The following is a 23,684-nucleotide window of genomic DNA, read 5'->3' on the forward strand; positions in this document are numbered from 1 at the left end:
AGAATTTGGAAACGTTCAGAATAGAGAAGCTAAAAGAACACCAGAAACACTACCTTTGGGGAAAGGAAATGTGAGGGGAGAATCCACGCTAGAGTTTCAAAAGGCTACCTGTTGTCTGGCTAAGAGATCATGGCTAGGAGGCACAGTTTGCATTTGAAATCTGCCAGACAAAGAATTCACCTGAATGCAGGAAGGACAGGCGTGGGAGGTGCTTCAGGGAGCAGCGCGACAAGGGACTCACTGGGAGGAAGGGCCTTTAGCAGGAGAGCACACATTTTCCTAGATGAGCAAACTGCTTTCCCTCCAAAGAGTCCCCTGAAAGAAGGATCTTGGTGGGAAAGAGAAAAGTGATAGTGAGGAAGGGCAGTAGCTTAAGTGAGTGCTTATAAAGCCCCTGCACAGCCAGACCAGCATTAGATGTCCTCGGGATGTTGCTCCAGACAAGCAGAGGCAGGTCAGGGGGGCAATTGTCTCCCCTCACTGTGATTCTCACCATTGCTCCTAAAACATAATATAAAGAACATGTACACGCTTGCTCAGTAGCAAGGCCCCAACTGGCACTGAGATAGACCTCACGGGATCTAAAGTTTAAGTACATGCAATGTTTGGAATTGATTTCCTTTTTTTCGGGGATGAGGTCACCATCAGTTAGGAGCCCAGCAAGGCCTTGATATCTGCGGGACTGCCGGAGTGCGCTGCTGCCTTGTGACACTTGGGCACACTTGGCCTGCAAGAAGCTAGCCCTGGCCTCTGTTCCTAGAGTCCAGATTATTCACAGGTAAGTCCAGGGGCCCACTGTCATCTATTTCTCTCAGGAGGTGCTGCATGATCCTTTCCGAAACATGAGCCACCTGCTTATTTTTCCATTGGGGTGATAGGTCTTGAGGGCTAAAATTTGTCTATTAAAATGGTACGCCCTTTCACACAATTCTTGCTCTGCACTTGCTAAAGGGAATAACACCTCCTGGTTTGATTATCTGTGGTCAATTTCTAGGGCAGACAGATAATCTCCTGGGCCCAGGAACACAGATCATGCGGGGTGGCACTTATTAAACTCCAGCACACTGCAATCACCTGAAGGCCTAGGTAGGTCACACATTGCTGGGTGGGGCCCAAGGATTTGTGTTTCCGCTGAATTCCCAGGTGATGCTGCCGGCCTAGGGCTTACTGGGAGACCACTGGGCTAGGTTTAGAACTCAGAGAGAGACCTTCCTGGAGATGGCCACGGCTGTGAGACTCCAGCCCTGTGTCCTGAAGAAGTGTCCTTTCTCCCTCCGGAAAGGCCCCATGCATGGAGCTCCCACTGGGAGCTCTGTCACCCCTGAGTCAAAGCAGTTCTGGGCTGAGGTATCCTGGAGGGATGTGGAGGACAGTGCTGACGCCCCTCTGCTCCCAGGAACTGGGGCCCTCTTACAATGGTGCTCAGGTCAAGTAAACAATCTATGGGAAGCTCCATCATGACAGAACGTCTAGTTATAAAACCCCACATGCCTTCAAATGAGGGCCTTACAGATCACCTGAACGCTGGTTTAAGGGCTGTTCAGAACTTCCTACTCACAGGTCTCCTCCACCCAGGAAACAGAGATCCAGACCTGAAGCCTTCAAAAAGCCTTATTTGCAGGATTCACATCGTCTTATGCGTTAAACTGTCAAAGGCTGGATACAGGGGGAAACTCCTCCGCTATTTTCTCCTCTTTCCTTACCCAGCATTTTTTTTGATTTTAAAAACTAGTTTCTTTTGTTAAAATTTCACCTCTCAGAACAAAAGTATCCTCAGACCATGACTTAAGATTGTAGCTAACTGGCTTCTGGACTAGGGCTAAGTTACCCGGCAGGTGGGCAGTCAGCTTCTCTTCCATCAATGTTGTGCTCAAAGTTGAGGTTCACCATGTGTGTCCTGAGGATCGTTACAGATTTGGACATGAGCCTCAGTTTCCCCATTCTAAAAATGAGAATATTAACCTCAATCTCAGAGAGTTGTTGTAAAAATTACCTCTTCTCTGGTTCAAGAAACCCAGGCTCACCACTCAGGCCCTGGTGAGAGGTTGGCCCTTTCAGGATGGATGGAGACTGTTCACAGGCCATCTTCCTTCTAAGGGGCTGGGGGACACGCCCCCTCCCCTCTCTCTATTTGAGCAAAGCAGAGCTCAACAGATAATTGTCCTCTATCCCTCTTCTGCCACAGAATCCCTGCCCCTCCAAAAAAGGCAAAGGGGAAGGAGAAGGTATTGGTAGGTAGGACTGCATCTTACCTCTGTCCCTCTTGGGGGTGATGCATGAGAGCTGTGTGCAAAGGCCCATGTGCAGGTGGGCTCTCCCGTGATGTTAAGCAGCCCCACCTGCAGCGGGTCATGGTCTGTCCCAGTGGGCTTCTTAGGTCAGGTGCAAACAGGGATGCTTGCAGGGTCACCCTGTATATTAATTATCTGGGACACCCAGGGGCTGGGACAGTTTTGTGTGCTCTGCTCTCTGCCTGGTATTAGATGCCAAGATGAATTTAAAGGGAGAGCACACAGGGAGGTCTGTGTCTGAACAGCAGCAAATCTGAGAACCAAGGGGCAAGAGCCAAACTAATCTGCCAGCAGTGGCATTTTCTCCCTTTGCTACGCAGTAGTGCCAGCAACATACGATATTCTTGGAAGGGGCTGGGATTCTTTCTTTCCCCCAAAATACTGAATGTTAGAGGAGATTTAATGCCTGTATTTATGAGGCTTGGTGTTCCAGAGGACAGGAAGACAAAATTAAAGGAAACTCCAAACAATAAACTCTTGAATCTTCCCACGTTATCTTAGTGATCCCTGGCAGTCACTTTTCTACATACACTAGGAATTCCTGCTACCCATTTCTGAGCTTCCAAAGCAGTTCCTACTCAGCATCTGTTGGTCAGAGCCCTGCTCTGCTGAAGTCAGAGTGTGTGTGACACCAAGGGGAGGACACTGTCTGGAGAATAATTAATCAAAGGCTCAGGATGGTAGCGACCTGGCAGGAAAAGCACAAGTTCTTTTGGTAGAGACAGTTCCTGTGAAAGATGCAAAAAGACTAGAAAAGCATTAGTGCTCAGAACTATGTTCTGGAGGAGGGGGAGGGATGGACCATGAACAGGACAGAAGTGAAGAATATCCATCTTTAGTGATTTAAAACCTGGATTCTGCCCCCAGAATCCGGCCGCAGCTCGATGGACCGTCACCAGTGACAGATAACCTCCTGGTCACCACATCCGGTGGCCATTTCTCCACCCTCATCTTTGACCTGTCCCTCTGTAGCATCTGATGATACCCCATCTGCGGCTGTGCATACATTCATTCACCCAAAGCACGGTTACTGGACTCCTGTTACATGCCTAACCTGGAAGAAAGACGCTAAGACAGAGGCCGAGCAGGGAGCGGGCATCTGAGCCGTCTCTTGTGTGATTCTCTACTGATCCCTTGGACAGTTCTGCCTCCCCCGCCTCTCTCCGAAAGCGGGCAGCTCTCGTGCCCCTTCTGCTTCTGATTTTTCTTGGTAATGTCACCTTCTCCTTAAGCTGCAACAATCACTCACATGCAGGCTGCTCTTAAACCTCACACTCGCCCTCCCACCCAGGCTCACAGAGGGCTGGTCTGCTGACAACACCCCTAGACTCTCTGGCCAGGACACTGACCTCAATGGGGCCACACTGAAACACCAGCTCCTCCTCTAAAGCTGCTGGCTCCTGACTTCTCAGTTCTACTGTTGGATGCCTCTTGCTGCCCTCCTGGAGCTGACAGACATGGCTGCCTTCCCGGCCCTAAGCCTGAGGCCTCCAGGCCATTTCCGACCCCTCTTCTTGATATACTCACTTAGGTGCCGGCCTCGTGGCTTTGTCCCCTGAAACCTCTCTAGTGTCTATTTCTTCTCTGTGCTCATGGCCACTGCCCAGTTTAGACCCTGATTACTCAGGAAATGACTTATCACACTGGTTTTCTCCCCGCTGCTGCCAGATTGATCTTCACCTGGTCATGGCTGTGGACCCCACTGCCTATCGAGTATGCCTGCACTTAGGAACCTGGGACCCTCCCTGATCTCATCCCAACCGCTCAGCCCCCCAGCTTCCCTCCCTCCTTTTCCAAGTGCACACTGAGTCCAACCACCTCCAGCTCCCGCGAGCTCCATCACGATACCCACAGTCAGAATAAACCCAGATTCCAGTCACAGCCTGCCCAGCCCTGCCCGGCGCCTCTGCCCCCTGCCCTCCACTGTTTCTGGAATGTGCCAGCCCCGCCCCTCTGCCTTCTGCTGGGAGTGTCCCCCTCCCATGTCTCCACTGGGCCGGCTCTGTCTCCTCGGAGGGCCCTGCTGTACCACCCGCAGCCCACTGTCTACGACACTGCTTCGTCCTCACACGGGCCAGTCCCAGGAATGACCAGGTCTGTGAGTTTACATGTTTCTTGTCTGTACGGTGCATGGCGACAGGAACCCTCTTGGTCCTGCTGAGCACTGCATGCCCAGAGCACCTTTCAGCGTCCAGCACACGGAATGTTCTTTCTGCTCTGTCTAAACCCAGTCTCTCACTGGCTCTCAATCACACCTTCACCTGTGGTTGTTAGGGTTTCACATGAGTCAGTCTCATCTTTCTGACAGACGCACCATAAAGCATGTGGAGGACAGTGTCTTATAATCCTCTGTACTCTTGCCCTCAACCCAAACACAGTGGCCAGCATGGTGCTGAGCACAGAATACGTGTTCAATAAACACATAAAAATGCTGACCTCTCATCAAGCTGGGCCCTGGGCCAAACTGGGAATAGGAGACTTTGGTTTTCAAACCAGGTCCTCTGCACCCCCAGCCTGACAGCGGAGTCACCCCTCCCACAACAGCGCAGTTTAACTTTCTCATTTTTGAACTGGGACTTCCTCACACAGGTTTCGATGGTCTTGTTTGTGTTTATTTTTCTGGCTGAGAGGAGAAGCACTTCCTTTCTTCAACTTAATAGCTATCTTCCAACTACTGCCTCACTCTCTCTCTGCTGTTAGAGGGACACCACTGACTTCTTGTTTTAAATTTAATTGCTACTTTCAGCCAGCGATGCAGCCCCCATCCCAACATCGTCTGGGCTCCTGGGTCAGCTCCACCAAGTCCTGCTGGGCTCGTCTTCCTCATTCCGGACTTCACCCTTGTCTTGCTAAACTACATGTCATTTCTTCAGAATGGATGCATGGGAAATAAAATTTCTGAGTTCTTCCATGTCTCAAAATTACTTTATTTTGCCTGCATGCTTGGTTGATCATTTGGCTGCATACAGAATTCAGTAATTATCTCAATTTTCTGCCAGGGTCAGTTTTCCTGTTTGTTTTTCTTGGTCTTTCTCATTCCTGCTGCTGGTTTTCTTCAGAGAGCTGATGATCTCTGGTTGATCACTCGTATTTGAGAATGAGGCACAGAAGGGCCAACTGATGGAACTCCAGATGCGAGGGTGGCAGTCTTCCATTCGGGACTGGTGGGAGGGAAGCTGGGCTCTGCCCCCAGTCCCAGAGGGTGGACGCTATGCTAGAATACTAGGGTCCCTCCCCTGCTTCAGCTGTCCCTGAACAGCTTATCACACAACTTCGGAAAAGAGCCTGAAGATAACTTCCTAACAGCCCGTCAAGCTCCCAGTGCCAGGCTGGGCATGGTCAGCAATGGTAACTCATTATTTTCAGCCAACTCCTCCCTCCCACTCCATTCCCAAGTACTAGACTTCCTCAAGCATCTTGCTTTCTTTCTGGTTGTGACTCTCCATCTGTTCCAGTTTTGGCCTCTGTTTCTTCAGTGAAACTTCCATCCACTTCTGCCCTCTTGTCAAAGGGTGGCCTCTGCTTCTCTTCACCACCATGGTTTGTGCTAAGCTGCCTTAACCACTGGATTAGTGGAGTACTGGGATGGAAGAGGGGTGAACATGTGGCTCAGTCTGCTGGCTTAATCCAGAAGTTGCTATGGGAGGTTAATCAGATAAAAGGGATACAGGAAATGACTTCAGAGTTTTAAGCGCTGCTGTGGATAAAGTTTCAGCACTGTTGAAAGGCCCATGCATGCATAAACACCCGGTACAGATTCCTGCATGCTTGTTACCCCTTTTTACACAGGGGGACTCTGAGGCCAGAACCTCTTATAATTCTCCTAGATTCTAGCAGTAATTCCATTTGCCTAATAGACCACAAAATAAGAGGCCAATAAATTCTGGGCAATGAAAATGGTCCATTGAAATAAGCTCCAGATTCCAGGATCGCTGAAGTCCTAAGAGCAGGGGACCCACCCACTCTTTTTTTCTGATTGCAAAATGCAATCAGAGGCTGTCTGTCCTTTAAGCCAGCCCCTTGGAGAATACAGACAATCAGACACAATCCCTCCACTGAATAAGCTTATAGGCCCTGAAGGTGTTTTGTTTTGGTGTTCATCAAGCCAGGGATATGTACACAAGTTAGGGTCCCAAGGAAATGTGACTGTAATCGGAGTACATTGGCTGCAAGTGTACGTTAGCTGATGAGGCCTTAAAGAAAAGCCAAGCATATCTGGTCCCAGGTCCATGCAGACATGTCCATCCATTTGACTCACCCACTGCCGGTCAGCAGCTTTGAGGCAAGTTGCACATTAGAGGCGTATTAACTTGATTTCCTTGCTTCTGGAGGCCAACAGTAGGAATCATTAATGATGGGACTCCTGATTTATAGGGACTTGCTGAAAAATAGACAATGTTTGTGTTTCTTCCCCCAACTCACTCCCACTTTTATGAGCGCTGTTAAGTTTCATTTCAGCATGTTAAGTAATTTGTGACTCACTGAAATGAAACTTAACTCAGTCCTCATAAAACAGGGTAAAATGGTATTTTCGTGTTTCATGTTATGGTTTGAATCAGCCTGCTATTTGGAGCTTAGTGGAATCTTCTCAAAATGCCATTTTGGAGCCTCTCGTCCCTGCCATTCCCCACCAACTAGTCACCATGTTTCTCAGAATTTCCCAGAACTCCTTCTGCTACCCCAAAATAGCAAAATTTATAGCTAAAGGGAACAGTGGGAAAAGCTAGCAAGTAAACCATGGCAACATTTCTGGAAGTGCCGTCTTACATAAAATTTGGATGATTTCTACCTTTTATCCACTATGATAATGGATAGATAACGACATTGATGAATAGGTACAGACCCTCTGCTCACAAAACCCCTGAGATATCTTTTTATTACTATTACTCTTCTTCTCTTTAACCAATATTCCTTGCCTTACTCATTCACAAGGACCACAGAAATCCAGAACTTTCCACTTTGGCAATCACTGTAACTAGGCATAAATACTGTATTTGTACTTAATTTCTTAGTCTTATTTAAATATGCTCAATGTTATTATAAAACTTCATTAACTCTGACTTTACTAATTTGGATTTTTGTGAGAATTGAGTTAACCTTGGGCTAAAGTTAACCTTCATAGAGTCTCTCTGAAGAATGAGCACTCTTAGAAAAATTACAGATGGAATTTTTAACTTCCTTCAGAAAGCAAGTTGTTTGTCTCATGAGGTGCTTGCTGGCAGGTGTGCTGCCATATCCCAGGACAGTGGTCCTTTTGCTAGGACTGGTGGGCGGCCTGGAGGCAGTGGGTCACTGGGATGCTTCCAGGTACAGGAGATGGTACTTCCAAGAACTGGCAGGCAGCGGTCTCCCCATTGTCAGGGTGAGGCTCTAAGGAGCAGGAGCCCCACCTGCTGTACAGCATTGTGAAAGGGGCCACCGTCTGCACCGCCGTGCTCTAGAGCCCCCTGCCTTGAAGGGTCGTGTTTGGTTAGCACTAAGTCTCTGCACAGGATGAGTAAATGCAATGATGAAGCTGGTGGTAGAGGCATTTGAGATGGACTAGGGGGTGGAATGGGATGGGGGTGGGAATGGGAAGGCGAGTGTACACGTATCATTCGTGTCACACCCAAGTGCAGGGCAGGCTCTGGTTTGATGGTGCCCTGATGACTGCACACTTAAGGCTATTGAAATATCTCGAGTGGCATCTCAAAAACCCTGCTGTACTCACTAAAGGACTGAGAGTTTCACTGTCATGGTATGGGGGAGATTCCCTAATTGAAAAGGCTGCAGTTAGAACCAAAGTCACGGAAGGGGCACACTGGCATTGATTGCTTAGAGCTGAAATCATGTCTGGCCACTTAACGTGGACCGCACTGGCCAGAGAATTTCAGGATTCTTAGAAATGTTTCCACATTGATAAGAACACTGCAGAAGATGCTGGTGAGAGGCTGGAGGTGGCTCAGCTGGTGCTGCTCTAAAGAATACAAGTGCTTTTAACTTGGGAAATGTTTGCTAAAGGAACATACATCATTGGGCTGCACCATGGCCCATGCAAGTGTATAATTTAGGACAGAAACAGCTCTTGCACTTGGCTTGCTAGCAGTTTTACCAAAGAACCAGAACCATCAGCCATTTTTCTTTCAATGATAATGATAAGATCATTGTTCACATCTCCGCCAGAGGCTCTGCCCATTCTTTGCTACAATGCAGCAGCCCTGAGGGCCTGTTGCCCCTCCTTCCCTGGGAGGATGCCTGGCCAAGACTCTGGGGCACCAAGTGTCTATCACCCCTACATATTCGTATTTGATAACAAAGCCAGGCAGTGCCAAAGGAGTCTGGATACTGTCAAGTTTTTCCCTGAAAAATCCTAGTCTTAGACTAGTTTGGACTTTGCAGGGAAAAAAATCCACTAGGGTTGAAATGGTCGGACACCCTCCCTCCCTCCTTTCTCTTTTTGTCTTCTTAAATGACATCTTTCATCATGCTAATGAATCACAGACATCCAACATCAGGATGGGTTTGGGGATTATATTCCAATGGGTGGAGCAGTCCCCAAAAGCCAAGCACAGTCACATCCCCAGGTACCACCTGTGAAGGCATCTGCTCAGTTTTACTAAATCTTTTATAGCTAAACAAGCACAGCTTGTCCAAAAACATATGTTCGTATACATCTTCCAGTCCCACCTAATAGTCTATCTGCTCTTCCCTTTGTCATGATGTCTAAAGTTACTCCAAATTTTTTGAGATGACCCATGTTGCCACTACTCTTTCAGCATCTCAACTCTTGGTTGGCCTGCACTTGGGCCTCATGCTCAGTCACTGCTGAGGGAGGAAGGGGTGCCAGGCTGCAGGTGGCAGCACCACCGATGCAATTCCTCACCCAGGCCCCCGCCACCCTGAGCCCCTCTGGAGGGAGCCTCCCCTCCAAAGCCCTGCCAAGGACACAAGGAAAACACGTCACCTGGCACCTGCCGTGCACACAGAGGTCGGTCTCGTAGGGCCCGCAAGGCGTGCCGTCCAGGACCCTGTCGGCCACCAGCAGCGGGGACTCCTTCCCGAGGGGCGAGCAGTAGAGTTCACACGGCTTATCTAAGGAGGGAAAGGGGTGGACGTTGACGCGGGATGGGGTTTGGGGGCCATGCAGGGTGCAGATGCACATGAGCGACAGGCCAGCCCAAGAGACGAGAAGTCGGCATGGGATCAAGGTCACAGGTACATGGCACATGTTGCACCCAGCCCTTGGAACGCGTGAAACAGAAAATGGAGAAATCAGGTGAATGACACAGAGGTGAAGGCACTGTGGGATTTTCTGTACCTTGTTCTCTTTATCCTTTGCAAAGACACAGTATTTCTTTTTCCTTAAGGTATTAAAAATACCAGGCAGAACAAACATTTTGTGGTGTGCTAACCTCTAAGCAAGTTGACTATGTATCAAGGGTGAGCCTGGGGTGGGAAAGGGGGAGGAGGCGAACAAGAAGGCCTCCCAGTGAGGGGAGCAGGCCCAGGGGTGTCTCCATGGCAGTGGCTTTTGCTAAAGCTTTAGTGCTCCCCAGCCTCTGGATAAAAGCTGCAGGGCTGTGGTATGTGGTAAGAAGGCCCTGGAAGAAACGGAGCAGGAATAAGGAACAGAAAGGGGACACAGAATCCTCTAGGACAACTTGTAAGAGCCATGTCCCCAGGCAGGATGGAAACCCTGGTTTCTGCTGCTGCTGGAAAGAAGTGAGCTCCCAGAACATGCCAAGATCTCACGCCTTTGCCTAGATTGTTCCCTCTGCCTGGAAATCCCTCCCTGCACTTAGCTTTCTGGAAGATTCCTGGCACCCCAGAAACTTCCACTCCAGAGCTCTCTCTTCTCATGCCACCTCTGACTTGGACTCTCTATCTGCACTTCGCACACTCCTCCATTAAAGCCCTCAAATCCTACCGTCCTATAATCGTTTGAGCAACTCCCATATACAAGGGGATTTCTTATAAGGCGGATCCTGTTGCTACAGGAGTTTGAAGAGGATGGATTGTAATTACCTTTAGATTGAAGAACTGATGGAAATGGGAGCCCTTGGAGGACAAGGAACTGAACTTTCATCTTTTGTCCTCAGGTCAGTCCCAGGACCTGGTTCACAGAAGATCTTGGTAAATATTTTCATCTTTCTATATAAACCTTAGAGTCAGTTTGTTGATATACCCAAAATAACTTGCTGGAATTTTCATCAGGATTGCCCTGAATCTCTATATCAAATTGGAAAGAATTGGCATCTTGATATCTTTCCATTGATATGGAATATCTCCCCATTTTTATAATTGTTTTAGTTCATTCATCAGAGTTTTGTAGTTTTCCTCATATAGATCTTATACATATTTTGTTAGACTTATACCTAATTATTTCATTTTGGGGGTGCTAATGTAAATGGCATTGTGCTTTTAAGAATTTCAGCAGTGTTCCTTTTATTTTTTATTTTTATTTTTTGGCTGCATGGCACGGCATGCAGGATCTTAGTTCCCCGACCAGGCCTCTGTAGTGGAAGCACAGAGTCTTAACCTCTGGACTGCCAGGGAAGTCCCTGGCGTTGTTTTTTTAATTTCAAACTCCACTCGTTCATTGTTGTTATATAGGGAAGCGACTGACTTTCGTACCTTATATCCTGCAACCTTGCTATAGTTCCAGGAGGTATTTTCTGTTGATTCTTTTGGATTTTCTACATAGATGATTATGTCATCCGCAAATAAAGATAGTTTTCTTCCTTCCCAATCTGTATATAGTAAGTCCCCTATATATGAACCTTTAAGTTGCGAACTTTCAAAGATGCGAATGTATTATAAACCTATTTCAGTACAGTACTAAATAGCCGATTGTGTTAGTTGGGTACCTAGGCTAACTCTGTTGGACTTACAAACAAATTGGACTTATGAACGCGCTCTCAGAACTGAACTTGTTTGTATGTAGGAGACTTACTGTACCTCTTATTTCCTTTTCTTGTCTTATTGCATTAACTAGGACTTCCAGTATGATGTTGAAAAAGTAGTGGTGAAAGGGGACTTCCTTGCCTTGTAATTGATCTTTGTAGGAAAGCTTCAGGATTATTTATTTTTTAATAAATGAATGGATTTTGTTCTTTTGTACACAACTGAGAAAGATAAATGCACCTTTTCTCTCTTTCTCTCAGTCACCTAATTCTAATGTGGTTTATACAATTAATTTGCAAAGGAACTTCCAGAGAGAGAAACACCAACATCTTTGTGCTGTCTCTGCAAGGCCCTTTGTCTCCACCATGAAACTTCCCCAGTGGGTCCTTCTGGTGGTCTCAGGTGAGCAAGGGCAGGGGTGAAAAAAAAAAGGCTTCTAGAGCTGAGTTGGCCTCAGTAGACCATGGCATCCTAGCTGGAGAGTTCTTGTCAGAGCAGACATGTTGTCTTATCCAGGTTCTGGAGCTTTTGTGATGGGGGACATTCACTAAACTGCCACTGTGGTCAACAGCTTTCCATAGAGCTCCTCTCCCATGGAGCGCTGCTGATCAACAAAATAAGTCTTGTCTTAGAACACTAGAAAGAAGCTACAGGGGCACAGTGGAGATGTTCAACTTGGCTGTTCCAGTTAGCGGTGGAGGGAAAAATCTGCTGTGAAGGGTAGATTCCCAGGTAAGCAAAGTAACAATGATTTGTTTATTCATTTAACAAACATGGATGGAGCCCCTCTCTCACACAAGGCACTCTTTTGGCACTGTTTGGGAAAGAATGATGAGTCATGCATGCCTTTCAAGGCCCTGGTGGTCTTATAGACAAGTACACAGCAAATCCCCAATGAGGCAGACTGTGAAAAGCCTCATGGGTCTGATCTGAGCTGTCAGAGGACAAGGCATACTAGAAGGAATGATTCATTTCTCCAGCTGGCAAGCTGGGGGCAGTTGTCCCTCCATTTAGATGGAATAACCCAAGATGGTAGCCAGTGAAAGGAGAACTATGGGAGACTGAAATGTAAACTGAGATCAGGTTCTGGGAGGCTAACTTGACAAGATTTTGGAGGTGCTCTTTAGGACCCTGAGGTTTCCTTTGAGCATCTCGAGAGCCACTGAGACAGAGGCAGCACACAGCCCCCATCTTGAATGGATGGGTATACCTTCTCCACATACTGGGCTTCCTCTAGTGTTTCACTGTAAGGGTGGATCCCTTGGACAAAGCAGTTTCAAAACTATGGATTACATTTAAACTGAAGTGCTGCCTCAATATCTGGAGTCACTGAGCTTTGAGGAGATTCATTCAGTAGCAGTAGTAATGATGATGGTGCCATGCAGCATGCTAAGTAGTGTCTACGCATTTCAGGTGGGTGCTGTCATCATTCTATCTTACAGACGAGCACACAGGCTCAGAGAACGTGCATGGCTGCCCAGAGTCCCTCAGTTGGCAGAGCCAGACCCTGGCCTCTTCGTCCCATCCTGGTTTCTTTCCACCATCATTGTTTTCTTTCTGAATGGAGAACTCTGGGGGTCAAAGATACCAAGGGGGCAAAATGGTGCTGCTGAAAACAAACCGCCAGTTTTATGAATGTTTATGAGTGTATACTCTGATTTAGGCAGAGATGAAAATGGGATTTGGGTAGAAACGTAGAGGCTCTTTTGAGGTAAGTTAGAAAGACCAGACTTGAAAAGGATGAAGATCCCTTTCTGGGCTCTTTGGTGTGAGCATCAGGGAAGTAGAGACTCTGCAAAGCAGGTGGTCCCAACCTCAGATGGAGGGGATTCTGACCATGACCCCAGGCAACAAGGTACACTCAACTCCACCTGTATTCCACTCTCCCACCTGCAGACACCATCCCCTGTGGCTACAGTAGTCTGGGAGCCCCAGGCCCCACAACAGAGTCCAGAGGTAATACTTCCTTCCTCTGCTCAGCTGGAACTCCCTCCATTTGTCCATCTCCTTTTCTGAGGATTCTGCTCAGAATTCAGGGCACCTCACACCTCTAGGAAGGTGTAGCACTATGTCCCAAAGCAACTCAGGATAAACTTTATAAAACTCGAGGCAGCTCAGAACCTCTCGAAATTCTCTGAATATTCCCCTCCAAGCTGCCCTGGGTGGGCAATTAATCTCCTGATAAATGACATGAGGTGCTGGATTTCAGCTTTGGGCAGTGTCAACACTCCTACATCCACAGTTGTATAGAAGGAGGTCAAATCTTCTTAAAAGTTATACAACCATACACTCTAAGGAAAGAAGCTTGGAACATCCCTCTTGCCTGGCTGATATGTGCTGAGATTAAATTCGGATTGAGGCTGACTGTTTGGGGTGGGTCCCAGCTTCTCACTGGTTCACTTGTCGTCAGGACTTACACTTGGATGGGGAAGCCACAGACAGGGCAGGTGAGATGGACTTGGGGTCTTAAGAGCCACACCACCACATCTGCTTGGTGGGGGCTTGGAGGGCTCCCCCGCTGTGCTCCAGGATGAGGATGGTGCAGACAATACTTGTGACTCTTAGTGCTCTTGTTCTTTCTCTGCCAGTGGTTACAAACTCTTACTAAGGTGGAGACACTAAGATTGAGGTCATCACAGGTGCTCACCCCAGCCCTTCCTGGCCCTCTGTGGGGTATACACGCTGAGGAGGCTGCTCAGCTCCCTACCCCCAAAGCTGCTCACCATGACCCCATAGCCAGGCCTCAGCTGATTGGACCAGCAGTGGCCACATGACTGTGGCTGGGCCAATCAGAGTCTTTCTCCCCACCACAACCTCATAGGCAGGCCTCATGGGGCCTCAGTTGATTGGACCAAGAATGGCCACCTGACCACAGCTGGACCAATCAGTCTCTCTCTCCTGGGAAATCAGCACTGAAATTAGATAGAGAGGTTCTGTCTGCTCATGGTTGATGATGGATCTCTAAGAAGTCTACACTCCCTCAACCACAATTCAGAAATTCAAAAGCTCTGAAAACTGCAAGCATTTTTTTTTTTAACATATTTGGCAGACACATTAGGCAGCAAAATTAGCCTTGACTGACATGAGACTGTTGGTAGTACTCAGTATCCCACTTAGAGACTGTTCATGGGTTGCCTGGTAGAGATGTCTGTGTGTCTGACTGTGGGGTGCTTCCCAGGACCCCACTGGGATATTAAATAATATATATTTGATGCATGTTGTTATTTTTCTAACACCTAAAATGCTCTGGACTCCCAACCACATCTGGCCCCAAAGGATTTGAATACAGGATGAAGACTTCATAAAAGGTGCAGTGGGCTGCCCATCAGCCTGTACGCGGACAAGTTGTGAGAAAGCCAGTCTGTAGCAGGAGTGGGAAGAAATGGGTCTCAAACGCAGGCTGTGGTGAACACGGAGAGAAGGTCCTGACATCTTCAGAGGCCCTGGTCCCAGACCTTCATCCCGGCCCTGGGGACCTGTGAGATACCCTGCATCTTCGCAACCACTCTCTTTTTCATTAAGCAGCTCTAGCCGGAGTGGTCAAGCTGGAGTCAGAGAGCCCTGACCATCAGACCTTCCATCCCTTGGGAGGCTCAGACCCAGAGGGGGTTCCACCATGTCGGGGAGAGGCAGCTGGGAGAGGGAGCTGGGAAAGCACCTCCACGTCCAGACACAGCCTTTGCCAAGGCCTCTGACACTTCAATGGGCATGTGGCCTGCTGGCCTGGGCGGGGAGGACTAAACTCTTGAAGGCTTCCACTTAAATGAGATTCCACAGGGAAAGCAGAAAGGGGGTGGGTTTGGCAACAGGCCATCTCAATGGGTTTCTGTCTAAAGGCTTTTCCACTTAGAAATATTTTCTAAGGAAAGTCTTTGTCTTCTTTTGGAGGTGGTATGAATTTGTGGTCCTGAGCCCTCCCTTGGAAAATCTACCTCTGCAAGAATTCCCTTTTTTTTTTTTCAATAAGAGGAAAAAGAAAAAAATATAGCTTCCCCTTTCTTGAACTGTGCGTCACTCGCCAAAGAATTCCACAGCGATAGCAACGCTATGAATAGGGCAGTCATAATGGGCTTCAGAAGAGCCCAGAGCCCAACCACAGGAATCGTTCCTCTCATGGCTGAGCTAGAATTGTGCCTTTTATAAACCGAGTTGTGAGAGGAACACTTATAATCTCTATTCTCCCCCTACCTTCTGAATTGGGCATTTATTATTTTGTTTTTATCCTCATGAAACGCTCCTTAAAACAAAACAAAACAAAACAAAAAAACCGCTGGCTTCTGTTTATATTTGAGAAGGAAATGAAACCAAATATGCAAGAAGTCATGACAATTCCACCCCAGAGGGGGATGTGTCAAGCTACCCTTACAAAGCCCTGTACTTGGGGTCTCTCCTTCAAAGGCAGAGTGCTTACTGTCCTTATCAAGTAGGGTTCCACTTTTCAGATCAAAGGTGGTGGCACTCTGGCTGTAATTATTTATTGCTTTGGCAGAAACAAAAAGCGAGTGGGTAAAAACACATTCTGAACACAATGAGCTTCCCCAAATAGCTGTACTTGGAGGCTTCCTGTAAGGGGGATCTGGGCAGACATCAGCCTCAGCCTCTGTAATGATAAGGAACCAAGGAGCTCAGTGATCCAAAAGTGGTTAGAAGTAAAATAGAAGTTTAATCTGGACTTGGAGAAATCTGTGGAAAAACAGACATTTCAGTGGGATTTCTGCATTGAATAAATGAGGCAGGAAAACTGAAAACTGGAGCAAGAGACCAAGGAAAGAATAACAAGGCCTTGCACATGGCAGAGAGGAAATGAGAGTGGGTGAGTCCGTCTTAGACCTGACCTCTTCTTGCTCCCAAGACGTGGGAGAGGACAGACAGGGGACCTAAACCATCCTTATCTGGTAGTCTGGGGATGGTTGAAGGTTTGGAAATGAAGCTGCTTCTCATCAAAACCTGCCACTGCGCTGCAAACACGGCAGCCCCTGCCAGCACTATCTTCCTTCCTCCGATTAGGGGTCTGAGTGCGCCTGGGATGTCTAGAAGCCTCAAATGTCTTCCTGCATCAGATGAATGCCCAGGCAGAGCCACAAGGCTCTTTTGTGAGCCCCAGCCTCCAGCTGCCTGTCCCCTGTTTGGGAGCACGGGTCTCCCTCTCCCTAGTCTGCAGGGAAAGCCGAGGGTGTGAAGGCTCCATCTCCCTGGAAATCTGCTGGTTAGGCAACAGGGTGGCTATAATCACACAGCTCCCAGAGGTAGTGGTCTTTGTAAAAAAGGAAAACGTCTGGGGGAGCTCCCCGATGCTTTAAAATGAGCCCGTGGCTGGGTGGGCTGGTATTCTCTGCTCTGGTTTAGAACATCTCACGTCAGTTTGAAGGTGATGGGTCAGGTTGTTGGGTTAAAAGCTGCGGATCTGAGGCCATTATTCCCTGTGCTGCCTGGGTCTACCCCCGTCATAGTTATGCACGCTTGAGCTTGTAACAGAGTGTATATTTCAGAGGTTCTTCAGATCACAGGGAAGAAACCTAAGTCCTGGCACAGGAACCTCATTCTCCTGCAAAGTATTCTGCCTCCTGCAAAATACTTCAGAGGCTGTGTAAAAATCAGGCCCAGTTGCTTGAGTTCTTATTGAAGCATCCTCACTCAGCACTCGTGAAATCTTTCTGTCTTACTGGAAGCCAGCTGGTTATCTTCTGAGTCAGCTCCTCCGGAACTGAGCACAGTTCCCTCCCTGCTCCTCATGCAGCAGCTTAGACGTGTCACGTAACCTGTAACCTCTCACCTTCTGCACGGGTGGTTTTGCATATTTAATGAGATGATATAAGCAGAGCTAACTTGAGCCTGGCACATGGTATGCTCCATAAATGGGACCATGTTGTCATCATTATAACACACTCTTGTTTCCTGAAGATGAACAGAATTTTAAGCATAAAAAACCCTGAACTAGGCCCTGGGAGATCCTTATGGACAATAAACAAACATCACATATCCTATAGACCTGATACCCCACCTCGAATTTTCTCAGCCACTGGAAATGCTTGTAATGTCCAGTGGGCAGAGTCTCTTGATTTGGGAGAAAACTCTGGAAAAGAAAATGTGACCTATGCTTATTATCATCTTCCCCAAGTTGTAAACTGTCCTGGAACAAAACAAATACAAACACATAGATACAATAAACAGAGTAGTGGTTACCAGAGGGGAAGGGGGGTAGGGGGAGGGTAAAGAGAGTCAACTGTATGGTGATGGATGGAAACTTAACTGCTGGTGGGGAGCACACTGTAGTATATACACAAGTGAAAAATATAGTGTTGTACACATGAAATTTACATAATGTTATAAACCAATGTTACCTAAGTTAAAAAAAAAAAAAACAACTTTACCCAAACACTCCAGTCAAGGAGTAAGAGCCAACCCAAGATGAACCAAGAAAAGAAATGCAAGAAAGCGTCACCACTGGAAAGAGAAACAGCAGACACACAAACCCGCTGTCCTGCTCCTGCAGAGCCTCGCTCTCCTCAACGCTGGCCTGGGCCCGGCACCACAGGGTATTAGATGGCAGGCTGCCAGCGCACCCGCCTTGCTATGAACAGAACGGGGGTAGGGGGTGGGCAGGAGGTATCTGGTCCACTGCCTGCCTCACAGCTGCTTTTGGGAAATCTCACAGAGCTGGGTCATCCAAGTTCAACTCCCTGTGGGTCCACGGCTGAGCTGGGCAGGACTGGAGTGTCCTCTTGGGTGGATTGTGGGGGTGGGGATGCCCTGTGGGTTTTCCTAGGAGGTGTTTATGGTCTTGGGGAGTGGGGGAGGGAGGCCGCTCTGAAAGGATGCGCCATATGCCTTTACCGTCAACCACCACTGCTGTCAGCAGGCCCTTCTTCTTGCTGCTCAGCCGGTCATGCATCTGGCACTGCTGGTCACGGAAGCTGGGCAGGCCCTTGGGGCAGGGCAAGTTCTCACAGACCGCGTGCTCCACGCTGGCGCCCAGGCAGTGCGTGCCTCCAGGCCCCGGGCTAGAAGGAAGATAGTGGTCTGCGTTAACCAGACAGGCTGCGGAAATAGCAGGGGTGCTCGGGGTTCGGCCTCTCTTTCCGGAGGGGGAAGGGGCAGGCGAAGTTTCCAAAGCAATCCCCCTCTCCTCTTACACACCATCGCTCAGCAATCCCAGGCCCACGATGATGACATGTTAAGTGAGCCATCAGAAAAATGCATCCAAGAACTGTAAATCAAGGTCATCTGGAATTAGAATACAGTGAGGGTCAATCAGTTCACCAAGATGCACAAATTGTGTCTTTCATCTGAACTTAAAACTTGACCATCTGTAACACTGAAAACCCCAAGGGGAATTTTTGGTGTGTGTGGGTTTTTTGATTTTTTGTCTCCTACAAAATGAAGACCTTTAAATGGCTCCTAGCTATACTCCAGAGGTCACTAAGTTTCAGGATGGGTAAATAAATAGCTCTCATTTACTCTGTAATGAAAAGAATAAGAATGACTAATTCACTTGTTCATGGGCTTTGGATAGAGACCAGCCGGATCCCAGTTTTGCACCCTTTACCTGGCAAGCATGAGACCACACGTGCTCCATGCTGTGGTCTTGGGTCCTAGATGCTCTGTGCTTAGTCTGGGGCTTTAACCAGTGCTGGAGACCCAGTTGTGTTCTCTGGCCATGTCTGCACATGGGAGGGGCACTAAGGAGGAGCAGCAGGACCCTGACCTAGCTGGCTGACGCCGTCTCTGCCCGGCTCTTCCACGAGGCCCTGGATGTCCTCTTAGGACTCTGACCTGGGCAACCTCAACGGTACCCTTCACCTCCACGATGCCAAGAGCATCACGATGGAGTAAGACTGTCCCCACCCCCTCGCACCATTCCCCCGGCACATTTTTATTGAAATTCAGCACAAATCACACCTGCTCCACTCAATGACTTTTCACAAACTGTACACACCTGTTAGCAAGGTGACATTTTTGATACGCTATTTCATTTTGAATATTTCCTTTCCTCTCTCTGCCATCTCTTGTGTTCAGACAGTAAGACCACCCTATGATGATTGCCTTATGGAAGAGATATGACAGCAGAAGGGGGCAAAAGTCTTTAGGCTTTTGTGTCACAATAATCTACACTAGGAATCCACAAACTTTCTCTGCAAAGGGCCAGACAGTCAATTTTTTTGGCTTTGTGGGCCACGCAGTCTCTGTTGAAACTACTCAATTCTGCCACTGCTGGCCAAAAGCAACAAAAGACAATGTGTAAACAAAAGGGTGTGGCTATGTGCCAATCAAACTTTATTTACAAAACCAGTGGTGGGCCAGATTTGACCCATGGGGCATAGCTTGCCAGTCCCTGGTCTACATAAATGTGTTCAAGGAAACATCTGGAGTAGGAGGAAAGGCGCCGCTCATACCTCCATGCCCACCTCATACACCCCAGACAACAAACACCTCTCCCACCTGGGAGTGGAGGCAGCCTTGAGAGATTACATACGCTAGGGGCTCCACAGAGGGTTCTGAGTTTTGATCTCAAAGTTAGGGAACAGCAAAACCTCTCTAAGACATCTGAGAAGAGAGGGATCCTTTGTTCGTTTGCCTGCCCATAGTACCAGGGAGGCAGCCAGAGCTCAGGGAAACTACTGCATGCCATGCTCGGATAGGTGGAGCCTCAGACCACCTCCCCAAGAGCCCCAGGCCCAAGTGCCAAGTGTGGGTAGATGAATGTATTTCTGTGCCACAAACCATGGCGCAGAAGGAACAGAGAGGGGCTGGCCCTGATGAACCATGTGGACCAGCAGGAGGGACATCTTTTCTGCAACAGGCGAGTTGCACATCCCATGGTGGGACCAGAGAAGAAATGGGTGAGGCAGAGATGCTCTATGGTAAAAAGTTGTGGGTTGAATTATGTCCTTTCTAAAATTCATATGCTGAAGTCCTAACCTCCAGAGCATCAGACTGTGACCTTACTTGGAAATAGGACCACTGCAGATGTAATTAGTTAAGATGAGGCCATACTACGGTAGGGTGAGCTCCTAATTCAGTGTGAATGGTGTTATTATAAAAGGGGGAAATCTGGAGACAGACACCCACAGGGAGAACGCCATGTGAAGATGAAGACAGAGATCAGGGTGATGATTCTACACTCTAAGGAATGCCAAAGATTGCCAGTAAACCACCAGATTCTCCCTTACAGCCCTCAGAAGGAGCCAACCCTTCCAAACCTTGATTTTGGACTTCTAGCCTCCAGAACTGGGAGAATAAATCTGTTGTTTAAGCCACCAGTTAGAGGGTTGTTACAGCAGCCCTAGGAGATGAATACAACAGACATCACAATAACCAGATGCATCCTCAACCGAACTTAGATGCGGACTCAGGGAAAATGGGGCAAAAACTCCTGAAGTGATCAGGAATCCAACATGGACTAGAATGGAGTGCAAAACTACAAATTAGGTTGTTGCTAAAAACATAAAGGAAGCTACATTTCCTACACACCTTAGGGTATGGACTGAGATTTGCACATGTCATGTAATTAACTTCCTGAATTGTCATCAAGCTTTTAGTTTCCTTTTTAATTTCCTCCATCAATTGAGTTTTCCAGATTTACGTCTGACTGACCCTCATATACCAACTACCTTTATGCCTCACAGCAGGTAGGTGGAGAGTAGATTAGATGTGACATAAGAGAACTCCTGGATCCAGCAGAAAGTGCGCCTGAGAAGGGGCAGCCCATGAGATACCACACGTGCCTCAGGATGCTTCCCTCCTGAACTTATCCTCTTTCTTCTCCACGTCCAATCTTCTCCCACAGGCAAGTCTCCTTTCAGCCCCCATCTGGCTCACTGCCCCATCTTCCCCACTCCCTGATCCCTAACTCTCTGCCCATCCTTAAGGATACCTCCATCCTGCAGCCTATTTTTCTTTCCTACCTGGAACCTCTCCTGACCCTGCTTGGGTCTCTGCTATGCTGCTTATCATCACCTTGTGAAATAGCTGAGTTCCTGTCTTCCTCTTATTCCTCTGCATCCTCAAGCAGAGAATCCTACACAGGCTGGTCTTTAATAAACAGTAGTTAGACTGAATTGAACTATATTATCAGAATTTATCTTAAAAGGATCAAAAGACAAAGTGATGTCAGGGAAAATGGTGGAGTAGGAAGCACCAAGAATCTCTCCACCTGTACCAAAACTGTACTGGCAAAAACTGCCTGAAGTAACTATTTTGAAACTCTGGAGTCTATCCGAAAGCTTGTAGCCTCCAGGAGAAAGCTTGGCTGGTAAGCTGCGGCTAATTTTGGTCAATTTCAATCTTCAGTGTGGTAGTGGCTATCTGTACACCATGTCCCAGCCCCATGGCAGGTAGCTGTGCCTACATTCCTGGTGTGGCTTGCTGGAGCCAGGGTGGACAATAAGGACCTTGTCCTCCAAATATCAGAGTTCTGTGTTCTGATTGCTCAGTGCTGCTTTTGATTTCTGAGGTATGGGCATAAGGGCTGGCCACCACTGCTGCAATCCCTACCAGCTGCAGCCCCTACCAGGGAATTTCAGTGAGCAATACATTTAAAAAAATTCTTTTTCTCCTTTTAGGAGCCAGATATTTAAGGATTAGGTTATTCAGAAGCAAGTGCATATATGGGAAAATTTAGAAAGCCACTAGGTTTTCCCAAGAAGAGATGAAGGCTCAGAAAAGGCCAGAGAAGACCTTACACTTCTTCAGTTTGATCCCCAACACAGAGAAATTTTTCAGTAGCAAAGAAACAGTAAATCCGGGAAGAAGGAGGAGAAGCTGATTTCCAGAGGTACATTGTAAGATTCAAATGTCCAGTTTTCAACAAAACAATCACAAGGCATATAAAGAAACAGGAAAGTATGGCCCATTCAAAGGAACAAAATACACTGGTAGAAACTGAAGGAAGCCCAGAGGTTGGGCTTACTAGACAAAAACTATAAAACAACAGTCTTTAAGATGCTCAAAGTGCTAAAGGAAGACGTAGACAAAGACAGGAAAATGATACATGAAAAAGTGAGAATATCAATAAAGAGATAGAAATTATAAACAGGAAAAAAACCTCTGAAGTTGAGAAGTACAATAACTGAAGTGAAAAATTTACCAGTTGAGTTCAAAAGCAGATTTGAGAAGGCAGAAACAAAAATCAGGAATATATATTTGTTCTATGAATTTGTCCTATGAATTGAAATATTGAGTCTGGGGAATGAAAAGAAAAAAGAATAAAGAAAAGTAAGCAGAGGGGATCTGTGGGAAACCAGTAAGGGGACTAAGATACACATTATGGGAGTCTCAGGAGAAAAAAGGAGCAGAGAGATTATTTGAAGAAACGATGGCTTAAAACTTCCTGAATTTGAAGAAAGACATGAATCTACAATTCAAATAGGATAAATTCACTGAGATGCACTATAATTAAACTGTCAAAGGACAAAGAGAGAATCTTGAAAGCAGCAAGAGAGAAGCAACACATCACAGACAAGAGATCCCCAGTAAATTACAAGCCTATTTCTAATCCGAAACCCTGGAGGCCAGAAGTCAGTGGGTTGATACATTCAAAGAAAAAAAAAATCTATCAACTAAGAGTTCTATACCCAGCCAAAACTGTCATTCAAAAGTGAGGGAGAAATTAAGATATTCCCAGATAAGCAAAAGTTGAGGAAGTTTTTTACCATCAGACCTGCCCTAAAAGAAATGCTTCAAGTTCAAATGAAAGGACACTAGATGGTAACTTGAAGCCATATGAAGAATTAAAGCTCTCCAGTCAAGCAGCATGATGCTAAGCTTTATCAGAGCCAGCTATTAGAGAGACCCTAGAGGAGGGACAGGCTTTGTCTCTGGTTCTGATACGTGACTTCTCCCTGTAGCCTCCTGTGGCCTGTGATGCATGCCACCTCCCTCTAGGCAGCTTCCGAGGGCAGCTTCTGAGCACACCAACACTTTGGGGAAATTCTCAGCCTGGTCTCACATGCAGTTTCTCCTTTGGACGGTTTTCCCTGACACCACTAAGTGTGACTTCCCAGAGATTTCCACCAGTGCAGCACCTCTGCAAATGTCTCCCTCATCCAGTGGGCCCTGGTTGTATCCTCTCCCACAAGTCCAAGGAATTTCAGCCCTGGGTGTGTGTGCGAGGGGGGCACCCTCATCCATATTTGTTCCTTCCTTGGGTGCCCTGCCTCAGACCTGAAGATAGGGGCTGCTTCCTGTATCTGCTCTTCCTGTGTCTCTAGAGTTCTTTACATCTTAGCAGCTAATTCCCCAATACTACAATCACCTGTTATAGCTAATGCTTTTTTACATTAAACTTTCCCTGCTCAAAAAAAAGACAAAAGAGTTGATTTTTCTAGTTTTCCTTTGGGTCACTATTTTGAACAACATGGGAAAAGGGAGAAGCAATCCACAAGCAGCATGATTTTCTACCCAAATCATCCCAGTTTCAATATGTTGATCTGTGGCAGGACCCTGCACTCAGCCCACTCACTCCTTAAGATGGTGTCAATAACATAGGGCACCTGAGTGTTACCGTGACAC

General features: G+C 47.3%; 1 protein-coding gene across 1 annotated transcript in view; it reads right to left on the bottom strand.

The window, feature by feature from the left end:
* The window catches only part of ADAMTS17 (ADAM metallopeptidase with thrombospondin type 1 motif 17), a 348,762-nt gene that overhangs the window by 98,254 nt on the left and 226,824 nt on the right, over positions 1–23,684 (bottom strand). Inside the window, exons 13-14 of the mRNA XM_029239604.1 lie at positions 18,009–18,175; positions 9,235–9,362 (exon numbers count right to left, since the gene is read on the bottom strand). Of these exons, the coding sequence (XP_029095437.1) occupies positions 9,235–9,362; positions 18,009–18,175 (295 nt within the window). The remainder of the gene's footprint in view (positions 1–9,234; positions 9,363–18,008; positions 18,176–23,684) is intronic.

The sequence above is a fragment of the Monodon monoceros genome, unplaced genomic scaffold (assembly GCF_005190385.1).
Source record: "Monodon monoceros isolate NGI ecotype Baffin Bay Population unplaced genomic scaffold, NGI_Narwhal_1 Super_Scaffold_21, whole genome shotgun sequence".
NCBI classification, from domain to species: Eukaryota; Metazoa; Chordata; class Mammalia; order Artiodactyla; family Monodontidae; genus Monodon; species Monodon monoceros.